Source organism: Montipora foliosa, chromosome 5, assembly GCF_036669935.1.
Source record: "Montipora foliosa isolate CH-2021 chromosome 5, ASM3666993v2, whole genome shotgun sequence".
Lineage (NCBI taxonomy): Eukaryota > Metazoa > Cnidaria > Anthozoa > Scleractinia > Acroporidae > Montipora > Montipora foliosa.
The window spans coordinates 46253877-46264924 of record NC_090873.1 but is presented as its reverse complement, the minus strand read 5'-3'; the positions used below and the strand labels follow the sequence as shown (position 1 = coordinate 46264924).

General features: G+C 38.8%; 1 protein-coding gene across 1 annotated transcript in view; it reads right to left on the bottom strand.

Annotated features, from left to right (window-relative positions):
• LOC138004449 (exostosin-1-like) overlaps positions 1-10730 on the bottom strand; it is an 11688-nt gene extending 958 nt beyond the window's left edge. The window contains exons 1-7 of the mRNA XM_068850967.1: positions 9691-10730; positions 5665-5986; positions 4812-5060; positions 4223-4318; positions 2919-3008; positions 2065-2225; positions 1-813 (exon numbers count right to left, since the gene is read on the bottom strand). The exon at positions 1-813 is cut by the window's left edge and continues 958 nt beyond it. Coding sequence (XP_068707068.1) covers positions 468-813; positions 2065-2225; positions 2919-3008; positions 4223-4318; positions 4812-5060; positions 5665-5986; positions 9691-10592 — 2166 coding nt within the window. The 5' untranslated portion in view covers positions 10593-10730 and the 3' untranslated portion in view covers positions 1-467. The remainder of the gene's footprint in view (positions 814-2064; positions 2226-2918; positions 3009-4222; positions 4319-4811; positions 5061-5664; positions 5987-9690) is intronic.
• Between the last annotated feature and the right edge of the window lie 318 nt (positions 10731-11048).

The window sequence follows — 11048 nt, the reverse complement described above, 5'->3', positions numbered from 1 at the left end:
TTATGCTAAAAGACAGACTGTCTTGAATCACACAACGACTGCGAACTGCTGTTTTGTTTCACCAATAGATAATCTTTGTATAAAAATGAAATTCTATAGCTGGCTAGCTTATTCCTGTTCTCGCAAGGGCCGTGGAGAGGGATGGGGGGTTCTCCGATGGTATTATTTTCTCCTAAATGTCTCCCCTCATACTTCTGTGACCCATACCAAAACCTAGCCTCCCCCTCCCCACCAATTTCAAACCTACTCTATGGCCCCTGGACTGGAAGGAGTATGAAGAGGAAAAAATGATTGCATTGAAAGGATTCCTTGTTTCAATCTCCAAGCTACTTCCCTATTTAAGTGTGAGGAAATGAAAATGATCTACACGGCTCACTTCAGAAGACTACACAAACTTAGCATGTGATACAGCTCCCAAACTGGGCCAAAGACTGACACCTCTTTCTATGGACATCTTTGTTTTGAATTTAAACTTCTAAAAGTCTGTACTGTTTGCGGAGATTTGACACCGGATCCCTGTGTAAGAGTGGGTCCATTCTCACTTGAGATTTCATCAATGGCATGTATCCAAAGATTTCCACTAAAGTGCCCATGCACTTTTGCCGGTGTTCATGAAGTTGTACAAGTTGAGAGTGTTTAATGGTCTTGCTGTACAAGTCTTGATATGATTTTTGGGGTAAGATTTTGATGGGTGGTTTCTTTACGATGTCTGCGACAAGAAAATTCATGGCAATATCTTCACATGCTCCGTAGTGTTCAACCATGCGATGCACTCTGGACGGCAGATGGTGTGTGTACATAAAATTGTAATATCTGGAACATAAAGGACATTAACATGGGAGGTGAAATATCGTCTAGTAATCAAATGAAGTAAAACTACATTAATAATAATGCTGATGGGTACATGGGACGGGACATTTCCTTATTGAAAAACATTTCCTTATTGAAAAAAGGTTTGCATGGAGGGTGACAATCCTCACTTATCTCTTAAATTGCAAGAAAAAGATGCATGCTTCATTTTGTTGAAGAGTTCAGTCAGTTCAGGACTGAACTACATTGAAATTTACAGTAACAAGTTAGAATTTTTACAGTTGAGTTAAGATGACTCTTTATAAAGTTTAGCCACTATATTTCTAGACACAAAGGATGTTAAGTTGAGAAGAAATGTAGGAGGACACGGACATATACAAAACATGGACCCCCCCATGGACCACCCCTGTGGACCCGGTCCATGGACTACCCCTATGGACCACCCCTTATTTTGTAAAGTTACAAGCAGAAAAGCAAGTCATAGTCTCGGATGAAACCGGTTAGCGACAGAAGTGCCTTCGTCTGTAAACACTTCCGGTGTTAGTCATCATAGGTCACTTCGCATGACGTTGAAGGCGTACACTGGCCAAACACCACTTCTATTAGTCAAGATAGGAAATTTAAACCCTAACGAGTACATCATTCAAAGATCTCCCTGTTCTATACGAGGGGAGAGTTTTTCAAGATTTTTCTCAGGAAGGGCTAGTTCTTTTGTTATTTAAAGACCCTGAGTGTTGGTCTCGCCCGGGGCTTGATATCAACCCGCGACCTCTTGCACAGTAGTCTGATGCTCATACAACTGAGCCAACCGGTCGGCTGAGTCCAGACGTACTAGTGTGGCATAAAACAAGCCAGGCCAAAAAGGCACGCTAAGGCCCCAAGAGGACAATGTATGCAAAACATGACTTGCTCCCAACTGAGATCAGTTGGTAGAGCATTGCACTGGCATCGCAGAGGGCATGGGTTCGAATCCCATTAAGACCTGCCCTTCAGACAGTGAGACAAGTGCCAGGATGGTTTCTCTTTCTCGTCTAAAGATTTTTCTGCAGGAAACTGTACAAGTGAAGGGGTGGTCCACAGGGATAGTCCATGAAGGGGTCCATGAACCTGGGGTCCATGTTTTGTATACGTCCGGAGGACACTACATGACTCCTAATGAAAACTGGCTTCATTGGTAAGACATCACACTCAGACAACCTCGGAAAACAAGAATAAGGAAATTCCAAATTATCTGCAATGAGAATGTCAACATACTTGTGATAGAAGGCTCCACTTGTCAGGATCATAGAAAAATGATTACTCCATGTTGATGAAAACATCCACTGTGATTTACTGCTGCTCCAGAAATGATCTCTGGCTGGAAAACCAACAATACGATCCGGGAATGTCCTCCAAACAGAGAAAGCAAAATCAATCTGGATGGGAAATGAACAATAGGATTGTTAATACTGTAAAATAATGACAGAAAATGGTAACAAGCTACAAAAAGCTCCAAAAGGGTTGAGACACTTTCCCTTTCAAGGAAAATCAGACAAATCCCTCACCCAAAGTCTTTCCATATAACCCCCACCCCCCCCCCCCCCCCCAAACAATGTTGTTTTCTTATCACCATCTCTTCCGTTTTCCGTTACCACCATTGAAGAGGGGGGAGAGCAAGTGGAAAATGTATCGTTACAGTGATTTTTCCCCTCATTGTCTTCCCAGTTCAGTGTCTCAACTATTTTTGTTGGCTCTCTGAAGGGCTCTTTGTGAAACGGGTCGGGTCATTCACAGGTCAGTTTTCAAGCAGTGAACAGTTACATGTAACTTCTGGAATGCAAAATGGCCAAACAAACTAAAAACTGAGAAAAATGTATTTTCTCATTGAAGCTTGTTGCCTTTGTGTTTTGCTTTGTGATTTCAGGCATTTCAATGAAAATTTTTGCAGGGGCTTAAGCCTCCTTGATCACAGATGATTTCACAAAATAAACAAAATGAGAGGAAATTACTCATGTCAACAAGTTAAGACTGCGAAACTCAACAAAAGGAATAATAAAAACAATGTTCAACAACCAACAACAATGATAATAACAATGATGATAATGAGATGACTAGCCACCACAGCTTACCTCATCAGAATTCAATTTGATGTCCTCATCCAAGGATAAAATGGCAGTTGTATCAACAACTGTTCTGGGTAAAAATCGACTATTTCCTGTCTGCAAAAATACTCACAGCTTAGTCATTTAATCTAAAGCAAACCAACCCCAACAGCTTTCAAAACGAGAAATGGAGAAAATCTGCCTTGCAGTGTTGGCGTAGTTGAGCTGTCAAGTACTCTGAGAACATGTATGCAAGAGGTAATATGGCTGCCATCTTGAATGTCGAATCAAAGGAAGGTTTGGAAGAGGGGAAGAATCTCTCTCCCCTATCTCAATTAAAACATGGGAGGTAAGTGAACAATGGCATGTAAGAAAGGTACCTTGCAAACCCCAATTCAACATGTGCAATGCACACTTGCAAACTGCCAGTATTGAAGACTAGAGAGGGTCAAAGGGCATGAAGGCTGCCGAAGAAACTTGTTTTAACTTTTCTCTCTGCGTGGAGTAGTGAATGTAAGCCACAGGTTTGATGGGAGAGAACATTGTGAGCAAAGGTACAAGGAAAGGAAAGGAACTTTATTTAAGTGTCTAGTAGCTTTAGCGCTGGAGCACTAATTGGGGACACTGTAAAGTGAAATTAACAATTAACACAAATCGAGTCAAATGTTGGTTTGTGAGGAGAGGGGAAACCGGAGAACCCGGAGAAAACCTCTTGCTGCAGAGTAGAGAACCAACAAACTCAACCCACATATGACGCAAAGTCGAGGAACTGAACCTGGGCCACATTGGTGGGAGGCGAGTGCTCTCACCACTGCACCATCCCTGCACAAAACAACAGTTACAGTACTAAGATGATAAGGAGATGTCCAAGCATGTCACAATAGGTATCACATTCTCAACTTTATGCATGTGCTTGGCAATGCATGACTAAAATTCAATTCTTAATTCAAAACTTGCTAAACAAAGTGGACCGGGCTACGCAAGATCCACAGTATGATACCTTGATTACGCTCTTTTAAACCATCCACAATTCATGGGTCAAGGGATGAAAGAGAGAGGCTAGGTTTGAATTTACTCTTAAGGTGACCAAACAGGCAAGTCAAGCACTGATTGTTCCACTCCCACTGTGAAAACAGAACTGATCTAAAGTAAGTAAACAGTCTTGCCTTGTTCATCTAGAGATAAATGTCTTGTCTCTAAAAGGTAAGATAGCCACCTCTAAATAAAAGACTTCGGTCTAGATACAACTTACTTTTGAGCAGTACTGTATTTTCTGACCAAATCACCCACTTGTTCTCAATAATAATAATAATAAATGTTTAAATTCTTACCTTGGTTTCTGGCCGGACTATCACTAAAGGAACTGCGATTTGAGGCCATCTCCTGTTGTGAGATATGGGTGCATCTGATGTCCACAGCACAACAACCTGCAGAGATATACACTATTATTGAAACCAGACTTTATCATCTAAAAACCACACTGATACTTCATGGGTTGTTTTACATGTATAGCATTTTAAAACCTAAAAAATAAATACAATAAGGAAAATGCCCTTGCTGACACCCAAGCAAGAAAGCAAAGGCACATTTAACCACTACTGCATCCTCAGGGCAATCGAAGGATTGTGACCAAACACCTCATTGTCTGACAGTATGAAAACCTTGCTTAAATTTCATTTTGCCACATCAAAAAAGTTAACCAGTCACAGATATTATCACACACCCACGGTCAAAAATAAACTATCAAGACTTAGAAGACCCCCGAAAAGTCCATTTAATTTTTAGTTTCACTTATTATTTTCCTGTAGAAATTGCAACCCAGAAATAGCTTGGATGACCAAGCTTATTATCATTGATGTTCAACCCCTAAGCATTGAAGGCCCAGTATCAGACCAGAGAGTGCACAGAGCTAAATTTTACCTTTGAAATAAATTTTGATTGGCCAACATTCTTGATAAGTCGGAACAGCGAGCTTGATTCCCTGACAACAGTTGCTGATGTGTGAATCACAGCAGTGAATTTATCTGATGCTGTTTTAAAATTGATGTGATAGAAAGGAAAGTCCTTCAGATCCCTGGAGTAAAGAGGGGAAGCAATCAGTGCTCCCGGGAATGAGTTCCACGCTGGCAGGATAGCTGCCTTGTTTGGGAATAACCTTGAACGAATAACCTAGGGAAAAAAAGGCAACTGTCAGCTTTTGACATGACACTCTTTTATTTCATCTTGTTACCACAGAGTTTCTATGCACATTGTTTCACTATTTTTTGAAGAATTTTCAAGTTACACTGGTTGGAATGAAAGGGATGGAATGAATTTAAAGGGAACCATGCTTGGTTGACAGCACTCTGTGTCTGATTTCATTCCTGGATGATGTGGGTTGAGATTGTTGGTTCCCCTCCAGTCACAGAGATTTTATTATGGGCTTTCCAGTTTCCCCTCTCATAAAAAAAAAACTAGCTTCTGGTCTCTTCGGCTTTGCATCTTTTATTGGGTTTAAAAACAATCGGCTACGCCTCGTGTTTTTAAACCACGATAAAACACTGCTGCTCGTTTTTTAAACATTACATTAAAATCGGACTGAAAAATAAAAATTTTCGTTTAACGCAAAAAGTTTCGGAGTTCTAAAGTAAAATATAGTACACATTTAAAATTTTAAAAAGGAGAGAAGTAATATTGTTTTTTCCCACAAACACTTTGACAACTTTATTACCAAAATATTATTAAAATCTTACGATACTTTGGCAAAGGAAAAATAAAGGAGACTCTACGGTACCTCTAAAGTTGTCAGCATTATTTTTTCCACAGAAGAAAAGTATGCCTCCCAGAGAAAAAGGGCCTGTTGCTTCATAGCCAGAATCTGTTCCTTACTATAGGATCTCACTATGGATGGTAGCTCAGTCAGAAGCTGTTCATCCCCTTGAATAAGAGCTTTGCTCCAATCAATCACCTCGGAGAAAGGAAGTTCCCAGCCATTACTGAGTATCACCGGAATACATCCAGCTTGAAGTGATTCCAAAAAACGATAAGATCCGAGACGCCTTCCCCGAGGAGCCAAACAAAAGGTAGCATTTTTCAAAAGCTCATCGTAATCATACCTAAAAGAGGGCGCATTAAAAAAGGTTACAATTAATGTTGGCAAGACGTATGAATACATGCCCTCCCTGACTTTGTAAATAATAAATATATTGAAAAGTTACAACCTCGTAAGTAAAAGCTCATGACCATAACAGCCAAAAAAACAGCAGTATCTAGCTTAGGGCAGGGGTTGTTCAAAAGCCGATTAACACTAATCCCACATTAAAAATTAACCAAGGAGTTCATTTCTCTGCTCCCAAATGCTGTTCAGCACTCATATCCGGCAAATCTTGATCATGGTTTTTGTATAAGGATAACCAAAACCCAATATCTTTAACTGACAGACACAAGATCTTGATCAACACTTATTGCCTTATTTTTCCTTCACTGCATGCTGCATATACAAGCAAAAATTAAGAAATGTTATTATTGAGAGCTGCCGTGGAACAAATTCTGCGATTCTCTTCATCGACGTGCTGCATCCTTTAAAAATGTATGGTGAAACATAATCATAACAAGTCTCTTTCTTCTTAAGCACTATATTATACATGTATGACAATGAACATTCTAGAAAAAGATATTCCATGTTTAGCATGCAATCACTATTGAAATAAGCCCTTCAACTGAATAAGCATCATCTTAAAATAAGCACTGCACCTGAAGTGCCAAATATTGAACATTTATGTCAAATTGAGCAAATAAGGTAGATATTCTCCTCTCTGGCTTCCACTTTTACTGATACATGTACACATTGCACAAGTCAACACAATTATTTGTTTATATGACAAAATGCTTTTCTTTCAATACAATTTCAAGGCATGCTCAGGCTGAGCTGTAAACTCATTAACCGAGATGTAAAAATGTAAAATAATAATAATGTCACAAAGTCCAAGTCTGTAGTGCTGAGACATAAGGCTGCGAGCAACCTTGAGAGTTTCCCATCAAGACGAAACATGACCATAACAAACCTGGCATAGTAGTTCTGTTCATAAAAGCATGATCATTCACACTAACAGAATTTCCATGTCCAGCGGTTTTATTAGAAGCTGGGACCTGAGTACTACTAGCACCCATCTATGCTGAGTACAGTACTCACCTTTGCTCAAAGGAGGTCTTAAGATCAAAAGCCGGGTTATATATATGGGTGCCTACTTACTCTATCACAAGATCTCTTCTACTTTAAAACTTAATGAAACCCCTGCATGTCCAAGGCTGCTACCTAACGGTTACCCGGTCATCTGGGGCACCCAACTTATCACTTTCTTGGGGGTAGGGGAGGGGTGGGGGCTGGGTTAATTAATTGATTCTGGGCTCTTTAAAAAATGACTTGGGTACTAACGTTTAATGTTGGAAGCCCGAAGGGCTCCAGGACAATTTTTTTAGGCAGCATCCTTAATGTTCAATCCACTGTAGGGATGAAAGGGTTTGGTTTCTAAGGAAATTGTGGCACTATGTTGGTGGGGAAGTGAAACAAAGAAATGGGTTTATCAACTGCATTGATAAGGTTAATTGACCACCGTAGGAAAATTTGACAGCTGACATTTCAAGCATTAGCAATTTGCTGTGACAAAGGGCTTTAGAACACTCGAAATGTCAGCTTTCAAATTTCTCTACTGTGGTCAATTTACCACATCAACGAAGTTGATCAACCCATTTCTGCAATCCACAGTACAGTGAGCGCAAAAGGAACTGGAGCAATTGAAGCACCTGTCAGAAAGTGATGAGGCAGCTGTCATCCTCATTTTCACTGGTGCCTTAAAAACAGAAAACTACTGACAAAAGATTTGGCTGAATAAAGCTGAATTAGATGGAAGTGAAATACTTTTAGAGGTGGTGGGGTGGGGAGAGAGCTTCTTTCTTTGGAAAATCAAGAATAATCACAAAAGGTCATGAAAAACTTAAAAGAGGTGGAAAGTCACCTAGTACCAATAAATGACTCTGCTCAAGGTGTGCTAGAATAAAAATTAATAATAATGATGATAAAAGCAACAATAGAAATAACTTATATTTGCATACACTCACTAAAGATTATCCAAGTCTAACATCTAAATACATGACTCTTAAATGCAGTAATAACTCTAATAAACATTATTTTTCTTCTTTGAAGTCCTCAACTCATTAACGAAAGTCAAGACCTGCTTTCATGTTATCCAAGTGCCCAAATATACAGGTGCCAATAATATTATTAATCACACCAATTTTCATTAATGCTAAACAAAAGCAAGAAAATCACTCAATACAAAATAAAGTAGGCAAAATTTCATGATCTCTTTACAAAGACATATGTTCCACTACCTAGTAAAACAATGAAATACACATTTGAGGTACAGTTTCGTGCTGTTTTTTGTTTGTTAAATCATGCAAAAATGGAATCTTAAGAGTTGGCACTTAATTGCGCTCAATTAATTATGTAGGAAAGGCTTTCAAGAGGTCTGTTTGGTCTTTAAGGTTTTTGAACGTAAAAGAAATTAAAAGGCTAAAAGCCTTATATCTGCATTAAAAGAATTATTGTGGCAAATTATTAGGTCCATGCTACATTTAGTCATGAATAATAAATTAACACCTACATTACATGTATAAACACTTAAACATTTAAACAAAATTGTTGAAAGACTACACACAGGAAATGGACTGGAAAATCAATTCCTATCTGAAAATTTAAGTCCACCTTTTACTAAAGTAACTACAGCAGGTACTGTTTCGTTTTCTTAATCATTTAAAATATTTAAGTTTTTTGAGAGAAATTACACTTAAACAGTGAAAAGTACAATTTAGCATAACTAAAATATTTTGCAAGGATTTGGTCTTTAAGCAACCGATAATGACTGTGGGATAGAGAAAAGTGTTTTGCACATATCTACGAACATTTTCGATCTAAAAAATAGTTGGAGCCACGGTATGACTGTCAATGATAATTTATAAAAAGACAAAACGTATTTCACTTAATTTCCACAAAAAGCCATTTTCCATTTGCGGTTTTTTGCTGGTCAATTAGGAAAACGTTTCCGCAGGAAAATGCTGGGGACCAAGATATCGGCAAATATATGCAAGAATAATACAGTGTAGCAGCAAGTCGTTATGAATATATTCACACCGACAAAAATTTGTTTAAAGTTAACAAATGCAAAGACATTTGATACACATGCTCACCAATGATTTAGCCAAGTCCTCGATTTAACTGAGCAAAAGGATATACTTGCTCAAAACTATTGAAAAACTTGCAAATACCAACACATTGATACACATTCGATAGATCGCTTTGAAAACACGGGAATTAAACACGCTGTCTGTGCTTACTTTATCGTGGATTCCGTTCACGCTACACCAGCACCAACACCGTAATTAAAGAAAATCGTAGACACAAAAATTTAACACGTGTGCACAATTAAGTGTTAAAATGAAATCGTTTGAACCTCGCAAAGCGCTCCCAAAAGCATTATCAAAGTCTTCGTTTTCAGTAACAACTTCAAGAATAGTTTCAATGATCAATCTTGACTGGAGTTGATTAATGAAGCCTAAATACACACCTTGAATAGCAACAGGAGATTACATTCCGAACACTAAATGCCCAGAAAAAAAACATCGTCTTCGACTCGACATAAACGGCTTAGGACTCCATAGAGAAGTAATCCAAAAACTTCACTACTTAAAATTTTCCGTACTTACACGACTAGACAAGATATTTAATAACCAAATGCAATGAACATGCCATTCCATTACTCACTTGTCATATTCAGCGTTATCTTTGTCACAGCGTGGATCTTTTAAACGCTGCCAGTTCTTCCCATGCTTACAAGTCGTCAAAAGAACAATGTCGTTTCCATTGTGAATGTGATACAACGAGTTCCTTGATTCGCTTCCAATACCATTAAGATAGCGTTTCCCCTTGAACGCTAGTCTGTATTTTCTTTTAAGCGGAAACACGGCGCAATTCGATGCAACATCTGCGGGGGCACCTTTACCTTTCTGTGGATGGGTTTTCAGGAACAGTGGAAAACTGACATCAAAACCAGGTCTGAAAAACTCCATAGACATCGAAGCTTTCGCTAATATCGCTTTTCCACTATTAAAGAGTAAACCTTCTAAATAATCAGGCCAAGTTCCCGAGAAAAGATTAAATATGATGTGGTTTGTTCCACCATTCCAATGTGGTAATGACCAAATTTTGGAGGGCAAGCCATGCACATAGTCTTCGCTAAGATTATCGCGGTCTAGAATATCAACTGAAGGTATAAATAAACAAGCCTTTTCGGGATCATCTGTATAAAATCTGCTCTCCCTCAGTACTTTTAGCACTTTTCCAAACAAAGGAGAAATTTTCTCGCCGGTTTGAATGGGGTAAACGTAAACTTTGAAGCCATGCTGACATTTCCCCCTGTCAAAACAAGTTTCCATAGTGCAGCGAAGAGTTGCACGTTCACGATGAAAGCTAGCTTTGTCTTGGAGGCTAAATTCATCTTTGTTATCTGCAAAGCATGGCCTTTGTGTTTGCTTCTGAGATCCACCACCAGCAGAATGTGTTGAGAAGCGACGCCAGGAACGGAATGATTTTCTGTAAACAATGAACGTGCTGCAGCATACCAAACTTATCAAAAATATCAGAGAATACCTCTTCTTTGCATTCATCTAAGTCCTCTGAAATTTGTTTCATCTATACAGCCCTGGCTCACGACCAAAGCCCCTGTAAATAACAGTAAAACGAAAGAAATCATCGAAAGTTAGCGCTTCCTTGGCGCATCGTGCCATGACATCCAGCAAAGCAAGTGAGTTTGTTGCGGTGTCGTGACGTCAGAGCGAAACCGGAAATAGGAGGGTCTCAAATAACCGGAACTTACAGTGACAAGGAGTGAGACCAAAATAAATCGTTGCAATGGGGAAATTAAATAATTTAACTGTTTCCAGAAGGAGGATGTCATAAGTCACAAATAATGATATCAAATTGTTATAAAAAAGGTTAAAGAATGAATTCTTGATCAAGAATTCATTCCTTTGCAACACTTAAAAGTGTTTTTCGCCTAGTTTATTGAGTTTATATGTGAAGTTGAGGTTTTAAACCTTTGCAAAATTAGTCTTGCAGAGCGT